This window comes from Metopolophium dirhodum, chromosome 1, assembly GCF_019925205.1.
Source record: "Metopolophium dirhodum isolate CAU chromosome 1, ASM1992520v1, whole genome shotgun sequence".
Taxonomy (NCBI): Eukaryota; Metazoa; Arthropoda; class Insecta; order Hemiptera; family Aphididae; genus Metopolophium; species Metopolophium dirhodum.
The window spans coordinates 123,298,315-123,314,275 of record NC_083560.1 but is presented as its reverse complement, the minus strand read 5'-3'; the positions used below and the strand labels follow the sequence as shown (position 1 = coordinate 123,314,275).

The 15,961-nt window shown below is 28.6% G+C and overlaps 2 protein-coding genes across 3 annotated transcripts; one reads left to right on the top strand and one right to left on the bottom strand.

Moving 5' to 3' along the window:
* The first annotated feature begins 1,036 nt into the window (after positions 1-1,036).
* LOC132934349 (uncharacterized) lies at positions 1,037-4,552 on the top strand. 2 transcript variants are annotated; one of them, XM_061000658.1, is made up of 8 exons: positions 1,037-1,274; positions 1,352-1,426; positions 1,929-2,111; positions 2,176-2,247; positions 2,358-2,460; positions 3,085-3,352; positions 3,937-4,065; positions 4,153-4,552. In XM_061000658.1, exons 3-8 carry the CDS (start codon positions 1,948-1,950, stop codon positions 4,488-4,490), a joined length of 1,074 nt encoding a protein of 357 aa, XP_060856641.1. In that variant the 5' UTR covers positions 1,037-1,274; positions 1,352-1,426; positions 1,929-1,947; the 3' UTR covers positions 4,491-4,552. The 2 variants fall into 2 exon arrangements, with proteins under 2 accessions (XP_060856641.1, XP_060856640.1); XM_061000657.1 differs by having other exon boundaries at positions 1,352-1,710.
* Positions 4,553-5,505: 953 nt separating this feature from the next.
* Positions 5,506-8,689, bottom strand: LOC132953612 (zinc finger MYM-type protein 1-like). The gene is made up of 5 exons (XM_061025989.1): positions 8,557-8,689; positions 7,600-7,692; positions 7,388-7,495; positions 7,048-7,263; positions 5,506-6,881 (listed from the first exon to the last, which is right to left on the bottom strand). The coding sequence occupies exons 1-5, from the start codon at positions 8,687-8,689 to the stop codon at positions 5,506-5,508; spliced, it is 1,926 nt and encodes a 641-aa protein (XP_060881972.1).
* Positions 8,690-15,961: the final 7,272 nt, after the last annotated feature.

Sequence of the window (15,961 nt, the reverse complement as noted above, 5' to 3'; positions counted from 1 at the left end):
GCAATAAGTGCATACTTAGGTAGGTTAACCTATCTAATAAGTTAAACTTTGATGCCGCAACACTACCTACCAAAGTGACTTTAAATATTGTTAAGATAACAACACAATATTTGTTTCACATTAATTAATTAACAAGAGACCGTTATGGAGGTGAAACTACAAGATATAATTTTTGCCCAAAGTCGGCCCATTTAATGGTATAAGGTAGGTAATAAGTGATCTTCTCAAGTGCCTATTTACTATTAGGCACCTAATTGAGTAGTAATCGGCCAAAATATCCAAGGACAAAATATCGACAGACCAAACCAAATTATCCAAATAACCAAATAAAAATATTTAAATATCCACGGACAAAATTTCCGAATTTATCCGTTTTTACGAAAATTAGTAGATTACACTTTACTTTCTAATAAAATTAGCTCAAATAGGTAGGTATCACAAAATATACTGCACAAACATTAGTAAAATACTCAAATAATATAAAATAAAATGTATAGTTAAAATGTAAAATAATGAATTTGGTGGATAAAATTATTCCAGTGAAGTATTTTCCCAGAGTTATATTTTCTAATGTTAGGTATATGTATGTTTCGCGGAAGTAATGCGAAAGCAATTCCCGCGGCGCCGTCGGTTCAAACATGAAAAAAAAAAAAAAGAAGGTATATGTATGTTATTTTGTAAGGTATTTTATTACCTACATTCCCGTATAATATTTTCCTGTGTAGGTAGGTATCTAATCATTTCCGGATTATTACCTAAGTACCTACGTACCTAATACTTTTACAATTTTTTATTCCCGTTAAATACTTTCCCGATTTATTCATTCCTGCGTAATAATTGTTCGTGTGTGATTTTTCTCATTTAAACGTGTAATGCTCGTACGGCGTCCGTGGAGGTAGAACGAACACAATCCTACTGTTGGGGACCATTTAGTAATTTGTAACTATGTACCGGTGGACAAAAATATTCATTACTAATTTATAATCCAAGACCGTGATTACAGGAGTCCCGCTTATCACTAGTTGGGTGTCTTTAATTTGTTTTCGTAGTTTTCGTGAGCCGTGACAGAATATTATTTTTTTTTAATTTTTACCGCGTGTGTTTGTCTGGATAAATTATAAATAGATGTCTCAAACATTCATTTTTAATTATACAAATAATATCTCATCCAATTTGTGATTGTAAAATCAAAAAGTTATGTTTTTATTGGTTTCATTCATGTGTTTTGTACAATTGTACAGTACCCGGCGAGATTGCAGTAGATATATTATTATGTATGTATTATACTTAAAGCATACTATACCTTTAAGAAATACGATACGCGATACCTAACCACCCAACTATTCTATAGATGACTGGATTAACTACCTCGAGAAAACTTACACCTCAAAACACAATCATTGGTCTATAGGAGACTGGAATACAGGTGTCGTATACATTCCAAGACTGAGTGATCGAGGCTACCCACGTCCATTGATCAAGTTCTCTTTTCTAAGTTCCAACTTATACAGATAACTGTCTACTGATAAGGCTAACTTTAATATCCTACTTGTAAAATTGGTCTTGGTGGTTGCACTTTTATATTAATTATTTTAACTTTATTTTTGATAATAATATATAACACTAAAATTTAAAAATGCATAAGTGTAGAGTGTGCTTTAATACATATAATAACACCAAGGTCAATCGTCCAGGAGTTATTTATCATGGGTGAGTATCAATTGGTTCTAGAAATTTACTCGTTCAAACTGTTGTGAAAAAAACGCATATGGATTTTTGAATTACAATATTGACATTGTTCATTATCCTGGTGCGGAATACTGTGAAATAATATTGAACGGTTTAGCCTAAAAATTTCTACTTTGTGTTATTTTCCTAACCTAACATTTAGTAATTTATTGTATTGATTGATATTTGTTTTAATATAGAATTCCCAAAAATGAATACATGAAAAGAAAATGGCTTCAAATTTTTGGAATTGATCGTTGTCATGATTGGCAACGTATATGCAGTGATCATTTTTTAGAAGAAAACTATAAGCCAGGAAAAAAGCGATTTTTATTTTCAAATACTATTCCTCAACCTTATGATCGAAATGGTTTTAATTCTAAGTAATACTTCTTGATCTCTATAATTTAATTTTTCCTATTCAATAGTATTTTTATTTTTATATAGTTATGCTACTCAAAGAAATGATGTTGAAACTGGTAATAATGTCATTTTACCAATGGAACAAAATATTATTAAGTGAGTTAATAAAAATTGTACTAGACTAGATTTTGTTTTTACAATTATTTAAAAAGCTAGAAAATTGGCTTATTATGATGAAAGGATTGCATAGAATCTGAATTTTACAGAGAGGAACATGTTGGATATGCTTTTATAAATAATTTTAAATTACCAAGACGGTCATCTAGACTTATTAGAAACAACGAGGATATGAGTAATAAAAATATGCCGGTCAGTAAATAAGTATTAATATTTTTTGTAAACATAGTCAATACAGTTTAATTATCTTTAACTTTTTTTATGATTTTCCATGCTTTCCTTATTGAATATGTAGGGCCTTGGTCTTCAACGTCCTGGTTTCTCTTCTTTAGTAATTTAGTGCTTCTAATTAGACATCACTAATATTCTTGTCCACTTATATTTATAAAATAGTTAGTAGTTTGACCACCAATATGTGTATTCTTTTTGGAAAGCACTCGAGATATATATTTTTTTAGCCACTACTAGTGTATTGTTAGGAAATATCTACTGTAATTAATCGGGGATCTGTGTGATTCATTTAAGCATTTAACTATAGTGTCATGGTCTTTTGTGAAAAGAAAACCAGTCCTACTATTTTTCTGAATTTCCAACGACGCAGTAACTGCATCTTATTTTATAGAACGTCTTTGGTTGATTTATGCTACTATCAGTTTCGTTGGTAATCTAGAAAAATAGTAAACCAGATTGAAAAAATAAGTTTTGTAAAATTGAGTTGGTCATATTATATTTTTATTTGTACTTAATAATTGGCAACCTACTTGTTTCTAATATTAATATATTTTTTAATATGAATTATATGTTTAAATTTTAAAGGACCATACTTTAGGATCTGGATTACGATGTTCCGTTAAAAACTGCTTTAACTGGTTTTCAAAGAATCTTAGTCTCTTTGGCTATCCAAAAAATTTCAAGCTAAGAAAAAAGTGGATAGAAAAATGTGGAGTAAAAAAAGATCCTGCTAAAATAGTTATAAGTGGAACAAGAGTTTGTAGAACTCATTTTAAACTCGATTGTTTCAAGAATCCTGAATTAAAGAACAGATTAAAACCAGGCGCGGTTCCATCATTATTTTTAGACAATGGTAAGAAAAAAATTAATTATTTGTTATTTTATTTTGTATTAACTTTATAATTATTAATTAGCATTCTATTATTATGGTTTAGATAAATACAAGGTTTTTTTTCTATATAATGTAATAACTTTTAACTTTTTTTTAAAAAAGAAAAAACTATAAACTTACTATTTAATATAAGAAAGAAGGTTTTATTAATAAATTAGAATAAAGCAAACCCATGCAGTAAAAACACTAGTTCATAACCATAATTTAATTTTCTTTATATCAATATATATATATATTAATAATGTTAAGTTGCAATTGCAATTTGTAATTATTGATTAAAACCTTTTAATTTTAATTAATTCCATATTTTAATTTTCAAAAATCTATCCTTAATGACCGCGGAAAATATAAAACTTACTTATTTTTGTTAGATAAATATGCTTAAAAAAGAAATTTTTCCTCTCAAATCAGTTAATCCAAGATAATGACTTGGGAATGTCCTTTTAAATAATCTTTCTCTGATGTTATATTTATTTTTTATAATAAAATTGTATTTAAAATCTATATAATAATTTAAAATTTAAATTCTTTTTTCAAATCATTAGCACCTAATGCTTTGCCAGTGTCAATTAATGAGGTGCCTGTATTAAGTACATGTGAAGATCAGTTTATAAGTCCAATAGATAATGAAGCTGCTGAACAATCGTCAGAAAAAAAAAATAACAACGTAAAAGGTACTATGTAAAAATTCTTACTAAATTACATTTTGACTTGTAATTCAACATTAAAATCAAATGCTGAAAAAATTAATAACCTTTCAGATAATGCAGATGATACTTCCATGACAACTGATGATTCATCTAACAATTCATTGTCCATTACTTTGGAACCAATTGAGAAAAGAACCTCACAATGTATTATAATGGATGTTTGCAATACTGAAGATTTTACAAGGGATGAACACGGGTTTATTTTTGAAATATCTAAGGAAGTTGTACTTCCTAGTGTATATTGGAAGAGTGAACATCTTAATACACATAATGCAAAAGGGTTTTATCAACAAGACACTAATGATGTAACTGTGAAGACAGTTAATTTTTATAATAACCTTGTGCCAACTATACAAATATATGGCAAGAAATACGAAATTATGAATTAATATAAATATTGTTACATAAATAGTTTTAATATTAAATACAAGACAGTTGTATAGAAAATACCGATCACTTTGTTTTTATTCCATGAATAGCTGAAATATATAAATTGGGTTATCGAAAAATTTAGTTTCAACTTTTACATTAAGTACCAGTGGCGTAAATAGGCCATTGGAGGCCCGTGTGCAAAGACTAAAATGGGCCCTCCAAAAAAATAAAAAATAAGCAGTGATAAAATATGATTTATCCTTATTAAGATTAGGTTATATTTATTATTTACCCATTACTTACTTGTAAGCAACCTAGCAACATTTATAAACATTTATAAACTAATCACATCTTGTAAATTTTTTTAGGTAGGTATTTTTAAAATGTAGGTATATAAATATATATATATATAATATATATACAAATTTTATAAATGTAGGTACATTTAATCATTTAAATACTATAAAAGTATGATACGTTTAAAGAATAACATTAAATTAAAAAAACAAAATATATTACTCATGTTGTAATAAACCACAAAATAAAATCATTTTACATTTATCACTAGAAACACTTTTTAATTCGGTACTTATGAAATAGTAGGTACTAGGTAATATACAAATATTTAATAATGCATAATATTATATAACTAACATTATTTTATTTTATTTTATTTGAAATACTTTTGCTCATAAAAAATTATCTTAGAAACAATACAAACTCAATTTCACAGGACCGACTTACGAACATTGCAATTAATAAAAACATTGAAACTACTTAAGAAAATTTTTTTTTCTTGACTTTAAATTTGCGAAGTCGTTTATAATTTTGTCAATTTCAAGTTCTGAGGTTTTTTCTCTTTCAATATTGAGAATTGCAATGTTCGTAAGTCTGTCTTGTGAAATTGAGTTTCTAAGATAATTTTTTATGAGCTTAAGCTTAGAAAAAGAACGTTCAGCAGAAGCAACTGTAACTGGAATAGTCAGAAAAATTAAACATAGCGTAAAAACGTCATGAAAAGACGATGCCAAGTCAATAAACTGTTAGGTCTTTAATATTATGCAACACAGATGTTGAGTTATTAACACAAAGAAAATTTCTTAAACACAAAAGTTGATTTGTAATATCTGAACTTAACTCATTCTTATACTTTATGTGTAAATCGTAGGACGCTTTAATTATAATTTGTTCCTCTATTGTAGTAAGATTTATTGGTTTTAAAAAAGAAAACTCATCACTTATTGTTTTAAGACCTTTAAACCTTTCTTTAAGCTCAAACAATGCCGTGTCCAGTGCGGGATAAAATACTTTAACTTTAAAATTGTCTTCGGTTATAGAAAGTCTTCGGTCACAATCAACTTCTTTGTGATACCTAACAGCAAATCTTTCACGTTTACAATTGAAGTTGAAAGGTATTTTCCATGAAACACAAAGATTTTTGGCATCTTCTACTATATTATTATAATTAGATCGTAAATCAGTTAAATCTTTAATGGCACTATCAAGTTGAACAACAGCAAATTCTATGTTGAAATTCATTAACTGGAGAGTTTTAGACACTACATTTAATGATCGTAATATTCGTTCCCAAAAACATAAAATTAATACAAACTCAGCTGATTCGAGCTTCTTTTTCAAGGAACCACCTAAATTTGTTTCATCAGATTTATGAGACGTAAGTAGAATATGAGTAAGTGCTTTGATTATGTCCAAATAACGTTCCTTTAATGCAAATACAGAGTCGTGGCGTGCTTCCCATCGTGTTGGGCAAACTCTCTTTAAGGTTTTCTTTTGTATTTTTGATTCAACTTCTTTCCCTAAAGCTAGTAAAGCCCATCTAGGTGCACTTACACTAAAAAAGTTGTAAACGTCTTGAACTGTATTAAAAAATGTCTGAACTTTACTAGAGCTTTTTGCCGCATCTGAGATCACTAAATTGAGGTTATGAGCACAACAGTGTACATATACAGCATTGGGAAAATCAGATCGAATTAAAGTTTGAACACCTGAGTGCTTTCCGCTCATAACTGCAGCACCATCATACCCTTGCCCGAAACACTTATTAATACTAAGACCAAATGTCAATAATGTTTGACGTAAAAGGTTTGCATAGTCAACAGCATTATGTTTATCAAGTACAAAAAATCCCAAAAACGATTCTTTGATTTCAATTTTCTTGTTTTCATAGTTAACTAATACATAACGTATGATAATACTCACTTGATCAACTTTTTTAATATCTTGAGTAGAATCCAGTATTATTGAAAAACCACAAGATTTTTTGATGTCATCACAAATAATTTCACGAACTTTATTAGCCAATATTTCAATTAACTCATTTTGAATAAATGGACTTAAGTACTTGATTTTTTGTTTAGGATTACTCACTAGATTATTTAAAATTGGATCTAATTCCGCCAATAAATTAACTGTACGTAAAAAATTTCCTTCTGAACACTTTTCTAATGATCAAATTTTTCCTCTGTGCTCTCTTAAAGCAGTATTTCTGGCTGTTAATGATAATATTATTTTAATCAAACGTAGCAAAATATTTCTCCTATGTAGCCTCTTTACTATATTGTATTTCTATTTCCTTATCTATCGTTCTATTTTTCACCCATATGATCCTCATATTTGTTGACTCTAAGTGTTGAATTGATATTTCATGACGTTTAATGCTTTGTGATAAATGTTTCCAATCATCGATTCCATTTATCCATTCAGACTTAAAAGAAGTACTTTTTCTATTAGCAAACAACCAGCATGATTCACAATAAGCTTTATCTAAAACTGTAGAATAGCATAACCAAGAATGAGGTATTTTTGAACCAGACCGTGCAGAAACAAAATAGAAATTAGAAGAAAATTTTCTGCCCTCATTATTTTTTGGAAATTCAATACCTAACTGGCTTACATGGACCAAATGATATAATGCTTCTTTTAATGTCACTGTTCTCTACTTCTTCATCAAAGTGTGCACGATCAGTTGGATTAGTCAAAGTAAGATTCAATACATTTTGTTCTGCAAAAATCAAATCATTATTTGTTAGTTGATTAATTCACCAAAATTTCATATTTAATATTATTTAAAAAAAATATAGTTAGTATTTAGTGTTTGTTAATTACCATTTTCTTCTTTATAATTACTATCATTTTCAGGTATACTTGAATCATTGGTATTGGTGCACAATATTGAGTTTGACTTTAAATCAATTTTTCCTTAAAAATAAAAATTAGTTATGATAATTAATAAATAAAAATAATCACTAATATATTTTATTCAAATTTATATTAAGTTAAAAAATCTGTTTGAAAGGTTTAATTTAGAAAAAATTGCTTTTCCTATAGGTAAAAATCTGGTTTAACTCCTTTTGAACGTGCACTAAATATATAATAATAATAATAATAATATATGACAGGTAAATATTGTTCAGCAATCAGCATATAACTTAATAATAGGTACTTTACAATTTTCTATGTTATTAAGGATTTAAGTATGATTAAACAATTTGAGTTAAATTGATATATTACAGTACAAAAAATATTATTTTAATTTATTAATTTAGAAAAAATTGTGCATAAGTCACCCTAATAAATATGATAATTCTATTTTACTTTTAACTCTATACTCTATATACCTAACTAGACATTTAATACTCCTACTAGAAATATTTAAATTGATTATGACTACAATATTGATATTAACAGTATGAAATTGATTAATTTACCTGTATTCAAATTATCAACAGTTTTGAAATTCTGGTGACTGGTATAATTCATTTAATTCTGAAGCTTGAGGTTCATCAGCTATAAAATACAAAAGTACCTATGTATATTTAATAGATTATATTGTAATAATATTAATAATAATAATAATATTTTTGGTGCGCCGTCAAAAAGTGTTATGTTAAAAATTATAACTATTAACTTTCCAGGGTTTTTCTTGTTTAAAAACATACCAAGGCGGGTAAAAAAATAATAATTAATAATAATAAAAAACCAACGTCGATTCGTTTCCGCTGCGTTTCGCCTTGGAAACTGCGTTAGCATTGTTTCACCCTAGACTAACCATTTTTTACTTACCTATTCTAGGAACAACAGCAGGAGTTGTAGAAAAAAATGCGTTGATTTTCGGTATTTTTGACATTTTCTCTTGAATATCATTCTTCTTTTTTCGTTTTTGGTATCCACTCAAATATTTTTTTTTATCAGACATTATATTGCGAATTATTTTTGATATTTTAGTATTGTTTTTAATAGCAGTATAGCACGTTTATTATAAACTGTCACTAATACATATGTATTAAAAAGAAAATAATAATAATTTAATACTTAATAATAATAAAAATACGAACCATGTTATAACTTAAATAGTTAAACATAAAAAACAAAACACTTTCAAAGCTTCAAGGAAATTTTAATATTGGTAAGTGTGTACACTATACTGATCAGTGTAATACTGTCATTGTAATTTGTAGCACATAGAGCAACAGAGCTGAAGCTATGATATAACAGTATTGTTGTTGTTGGCTTTATCAGTTTGTTTTCCCATTTTATTTTTAGCCATTGAGTTATTAAGCCATTAGTTCCAGATATGAGATACGTTTTAGATAATATTTTTTTCCCAAATCGGGCCTCCAATAATATATTATTATTTATTAGCGTATAAACCATATACCTACATATAGTACCAATATAAGGTCCGTATTTCCTAGTATTTTTTTCAGATATCAAAATAATATACATATTTTTGTGAAATTTTGAATCGAATGACGAATATAGAAATAACCAATGGGCAATAGTGTAGGTATTGTATGTTGGGCTGGGGCCCCCTTCGGTCCCGAGGCCAGTGGCGTTTGCCCACCTTGCCCACCCTGTATTTACGCCACTGTAATAAGTACTATAATGATTAGTTAAAATGTATTTTCTTTTTGACCTTATCTATTATCGAAATACATCGATTTACGTATTTAGCACCACATTTTAGGTGGTCATTTTTTCCCAGGCGAAGTTGGGTGATACAGTTACCTAGTACAATATATAATATGGATGAGGTTCTGGATTGTGGCATGTACGAGTGGACGAGGGTCGTAAGTGGCCGATTTAGAATGTATTATATCATTGATTATATATTTTAATAGGTATGTGTGTATATATCCTATAAATAGTTACTGGCAGCCGCCAACGCGACGCCGACGCCCCAATGATCATAAGTACTTTTTCACTGTCATTGTACGTATAGTAATTGGTATCTACTTTTAAAATATAATAATATATAACAGATCAAACCATTTATTATCTTTTGGTAGGTTTACTTTTACAGAATAAAATAAAGACAACACCCGAGTCCGTGACATGGACGATGATAGAAGGAGTCGATTTTCGATTGCATTATATTTTATATTATATCCGGCGCCACGACCGAGGCGCAAGCTAAGTAAAAAAAATATATAGCGGCTGCACGACAGTGTAGATATATATTATCTCAAATCAGGAGTCACTACAATAACACTTTGTCGAACTCGGTGTAAAAAACGGCCAAATAAAAAAAAAAATACATCTAAGTTTTTGTTGTGATTATATTATATCGTGTACGGTGTACCTATACTATATTTATGTAGTAACCAGCTGCAGACGCCTACTCCCTATAATCTAACATGGTACACACGTCGCCCGAGACTGAAATAGCTCACTTTCCGCCCTTGCCATACAATATACTATTTATATTGTTTCAAATATAACATCAATAATTTAATATTGAAATATAAAGCATAAAAATATATAATACACTCAGAAATCAAATGCAGTTTACCAAAAATATAAATAAAAAAAAATCAATATACATAATAAAATAAAATGTATTTTTTTTATTAAAACATATAATTATAATCAAAATATAATTAAATATATATATAATTCTATTGTACGTGTGTTGTGATTGAACTCCTCCTAAATGTTTGGACCGATTTGAATGAATTTTTTTGTATGTGTTGGGTGACGCCCCGGATTGTTTAGATTCACAAATCATTTCCCTAGTTCCAACCAGGGAATGTGCTCAAACGGGGATTTAGAGATTTACGGTGGAAATTTTTGTTTATAAATGGTTGTTATGGGTTTTAAATCTATTATAATAATAATTATTGGTTGCCGTGAAATCAGTGTATTCATTCAATGCATTTAATTTTTTTGTACGCTGAATTTTGATATTATATGTATCACAATTACATAAATATTGAGCGTATTATACTCACATATAAGTTGCGTACATAAAACAATGCCACGTCTTCGTGGACGAGGAGGAAATATTGGTCAACAGACTCGGCATTCACAATTAGTCCAGCCATTCAGGAGTTCAGTGACATACTTGGTATAACTTTGATATTTAAGAGTTAAATTATAAAGTTACATACAAACAGCACGGGGTCCGCGATCTACCGCAGGTAGATTGCCTACTTGATAATATACTGCTGCGAATCAGAATTTTTATTTCAGGCAACAGAAAAGTTAAGATACATTTTGAACACCATACACCGAATATTAAATAACGAATTGAACAAAGTCATATTATAGAGTTGGTACATTTAACGGGAAACGAAGTGCACGGGATCAGCTAATATATATAATATATAAATTTGTTACCGGCAAAGTAAACAATTTGGGCATTTTATATTATAATGTCCGGGCAATATTTAAATGACCTTTGTATATTGGGTCATATATCGGGTGATTTTTTGTCAAACAACACTCATTATTTCAAAAAGTCTAAATTATTTTAGAAAATATTTAACAATTAATCAATAATTTTTTTACATAGTTTTAAGTAGCTTATAAAACAACGTTTTTATAAAAAATTATATTTTTAAATATTTTTATCCTCATAATTTTTTAAGTTTTTTACTTTTTTGAAAGATAATATAGGGTTTTAGTTTTATATTCCAAAGTAGAATATTTTTCTCAGTATTTCGATACATGAAAATCGAATTTGGGGTGAGTAGTTTATGAGTTATAAATATTCAAAGTTTTGATGAGTGACTACTCCACTTAGCTCATTGAAACCTTAAATACTTATGATTCATAAATTACTAGCCCCAAATTTGATTTTCATGTATCAAAATACTAAGAAAAATATTTTGCTTTGGAATATAAAATTAAAACCCTGTGTTATCATACAAAAAAGTAAAAAACTTAAAAAATTATGAGGATAAAAAATATTTAAAAATAAAATTTTTTAATAAAATTTTTAAATATTATTACTTTCTTCAGTGATTATAGCTAAATTTTTGGTCATTGTATCATGGATATTAGAATGATGATTATTATTATTTATTACTAATTGGTATTAGTTCGTTTTGAGAATACATGTAATTAGAATTATACTTTTTGAACCAGACGAAATTAATATTTATTTATAGATATAGGCCTTCGTGATATAGGTAGTAGATACGCGTACCTACACGTCAAATATACAGTCCACTTGTCCTTAATCACGTGTGCACAAAAAAAAATATTGATGGAGGTCTATCGATGCTAGGAATTATTTATAATTGAACATTCATGTCCTGTAAAATACCGTTGAAAGATAAAAATTTGATCACACGATTACTGGAAAATCTAGTTTTATAGAATGATATTTTTTTGAATACAATTGTATGGAAAAAACTTCAACCAGAAAAAACAATTTTCGAACCAATTATGGAATGTAACATATTATTATATTTACTAGAAACTTAAATTTCGGAACACTATTTTAACTTTTTCTATAGTGGAAATATTCTATTATGGAAGTATACTTCACTAGGTACCTATTGTTAAAAAAAAAAAATTAAAAATTATTGCATATTGTTAAAGCATAATAAACCGAATACCAATCGGTATAATAAACTATTATGATTATTAATTATTTTTGAATATTTTTCTAATTGTTTAGATAATATAAGGATAATATTTGTAGGTTTTTTTAGAGAATATTAGCATTATATTTTAGATGTTTTAGGAGATTATAAATCTAGACTTTAATTCTAATATGAATTTGTATATTGTATAGTCCTGCAGTTAACATATAGATGTTTGAAGGGTTGGGCAATATTTTATAAAATTGTCTATATCAAACCCCTAAACACGGGGCTAAGAATAATAGCATACTTATAGACTGTGCTTATCGGCTATCGCGAATCAGGATTTGTATGTGTGTATATTTTTCCGAGGAAATACGGTCCGGGACTATACGGTTAGTCACCAACTTTCCGGATTTCTACGGTCCGTTACAATGTCTGTTCGATTGTTTTAAATCCTGGAATTATACGGTCCAGCATAATATGGATGTGTGTTTTTGTTCCGGATTTCTACGGTCCGGGAGTATACGGTGTACGTAATTTTTTTCCGAGAGAATACAGTCTGGTGGTAGTATACTTTCCAAATTTAAACGATCCGTGAAAATACGGTTTGCCAATTTACATTCTGGAATTCTACAGTCCGTGAGAATACTTTCCGGGAGTATACATGCATCCAGTGGATGTGGCTCTGCTGTACAGTAGGTTACAAGTGGGTCTATGGATTGTATTAAACTTGAATTCAATGATATCATTGTATGAGGAAGGTGATTCTGAGCAGAGACGGTTTTTCAGTCTGCATATTTTATTTGTTATTATTTATTATAGCCTGTAAGTTGAATTAATATTAATATTTTTTCTTCGTTATTATAGTGATAAACAAAGCGTTTAAATTAAAATCCCATTTTTAGTAATTTGTCTGTGGTTTTTCGCGTGACATTAAATAACTATTGAGAAAATTGATTAAAACTATAAAAAATTAACTTATAACTTCACATTTAACTTTTTTATTTAGTTACTGCCCAGCTTTGGTGAGTGAATTACCTATATTATGTGTATTTACGTGTATTAATCTCAGCGTTTTGCGTATATTAATAATAAAAATTATTAATATATAGATCACACACCTTAAAAAGAAATCCGTATTAGATACAGACTCGTGACCCTTTCCATACTAATAATAAATTATGTGTTATAACACAATTTAACAATAATAATACTATTAAATCATATGAATGATAAGAAATAACGAGAAGAAGAATAAAAACCAATAAAAGTGCACGATGAAACACTATTGACAAAGGAACGTTCGATGACCAAACCCGAACAATAAATTTCTGGTCGGCCTCGGAACAGTGACCTTGTCGCCCATATTAATGTAAGTACATCGCGACGAAAAATGTATTATCCGAGAACAAATACTGACGAATCTAATCACAATAAATTATAATATGTTTCATGCATTATTTGAATTTACAGGTCAATGGTTTTACATTCTGATCCTTAAGTGCATGCTTTCGTGATGATTACAAGAGCATAAATACTTTTATATTTTTAATAATATATAGTTCGTTTTTAATGCATGCGTTTGTTACTTCATGGGTCACGCCTATATATTATCAGTTTTATGTACCTACGATAACGCGTAGAATGTATGGTAAACCGTGTAAAGCTGTCAAATCACGGTGACTGTCATCATTAAACCTCTTTTATCCCCTTGTTATTATGGGTATAAAAGAGACATTTCAAATTTTTTGTTTCTTAGGATAAAACGTGTTATTCTAATGCTGAATGTTAATGGGGATCATAATAATCTTAAACTCAATAATAATACAATTTATACACAGTATTATCTTATTATTATTTTGCAAATGACGTGCGGGTGGAATGGTGTATCCGAATTAATATTATTATTAACATTATATTCGTCGTATTTCATTGTAGCCATCCGATTATGGACGTAGTAAATACTTATAAATTTCTTATGAATATCGCGAGAAACAGTGGATTACTCTTCGACGATCCAAAGATGACTGTTGAGAGTTGAAGACGCCTCGAATGCTTTTTTGGCTAATCCATCATCAATACATGTCCATCATTCGTGGATACTACACGAAAAGATAGGCCCGGAGGGTAACGAGACAACGACAACAAGAAAGTGTTCAATGCAATAATAATGATTATCGTTGTCAACAATACAGCCTGGTACATGTAACATCATGATTTAAGACATAAGGTTCAACTACACACAGTTTTTACAAACATGTAATATAATAATATTATAACTTTTGTTTTCTTTAGTTCGACTCAAAATTAAAAAATGCAATACTTATTACTACTTAATACAATTTTAAGCTGATTAACATTCATGGGCACCTTTCCCATTATTGGAACAAGCACATAAAATATTATGTATCCTAGTTTTTCAGCCTTTTTGGAATGGGCACTATAATTGTTTTATGTTTTTTTTAATGCAACCACTTCAAAAATTTTTTTTTTATTCATCAAAGTTTTACTGATAAAATATTTACAAAGTATATTGTTTTGATTAATTTACAGTTAAAAAATTTAATGAATTAAAGAAAGAAAACTAGATAGGAACTGTTTATTATAAATATTTGTGACTGAAATTGTTCAAATATGCGTACACGATGTCATGATACGAGTGTAAATAAAACAAGATCGAATTAAAAATAAGATAATGCTATTCGGTAAGTTATCCTATTATCAAACGGAACAAATTAGAACTTTATTTTATTTATACAGTTTTATATAAAAAGCAATTTGTTCATTATTTCTAAACCCCCCCCCCCCCCCTATTGAAAGCCAATGGTCTATACGGTTATTGTAATGAAAAATAAAGTAGGTAATTCACCCATGAAAACGTGACGGTAATTAGAAGATTGGAATTTTAAATAATTAAATTTCGTTTTATTTACTACTAGCTGATCCTGTTCTCCTCGTTGCCGGCTACCATTAATTATTATTATAATAACTTCAAAACCCATGGCGACCATTTATAAACAAAAATTTTCATCGGAAATCTCAAAATCCCCGTTTGAACTTTCCGGGGTTGATCCTCTCCCTTTTTAAAATAGCATATCTTCTGCTCAGAGGTCTAATCTATCTACATATATATATATATATATATAAACGCTCGCCAAGTCAAGGATCGGCATGTAAACTTTCTTGATTTTTAATTTTTAGAAATGTATTAACTGATATCACACTCAAGCAGTATTACAATTTGAATCCAGAAAAACAGCCCCGCAATATATCCAAAACCAGAGAGCGGATTTCGTTGTTTGGGGTCTTGTTAGATGCACATAGGTTAGGAGAAGTGCAGTAAAGATTTTCAGAACATTATCTTTAATAGTTATTTCATTACAGAACATTAAAAACAATTAAAACAAATTTTCCGATCCCGTTACTCCGTTGCCCATTAAAAATGCCAAATCTACATGAACAATTTGTTTATATATTACCATGGCAACCATTTATATACAATAAATTCCATCGGAAATCTCAAAATAATATATAAATGGTTGCCATGGTTGGACATATGGACACACATATAAATTATATACATTAATTTTTATATAGGTATAAAGATAGTAATAATTTGATATAGTAAGCATGACAATAATATGCACGGTATT

Bases quoted from the DNA above. Each gene is read 5' to 3' on its own strand.
- LOC132934349 (XM_061000657.1), top strand. From the start codon at position 1,637: ATGCATAAGTGTAGAGTGTGCTTTAATACATATAATAACACCAAGGTC. The intron at 3,353-3,936 runs GTAAGAAAAAAA...TCAAATCATTAG, and splicing joins ATCATTATTTTTAGACAATG to CACCTAATGCTTTGCCAGTG. The intron at 4,066-4,152 runs GTACTATGTAAA...ATAACCTTTCAG, and splicing joins AAAAAATAACAACGTAAAAG to ATAATGCAGATGATACTTCC.
- LOC132953612 (XM_061025989.1), bottom strand. From the start codon at position 8,689: ATGTCTGATAAAAAAAAATATTTGAGTGGATACCAAAAACGAAAAAAG. The intron at 7,496-7,599 runs GTAATTAACAAA...TGATTTTTGCAG, and splicing joins TAATTATAAAGAAGAAAATG to AACAAAATGTATTGAATCTT. The intron at 6,882-7,047 runs GTAAAGAGGCTA...TGGCGGAATTAG, and splicing joins GGAAATAGAAATACAATATA to ATCCAATTTTAAATAATCTA.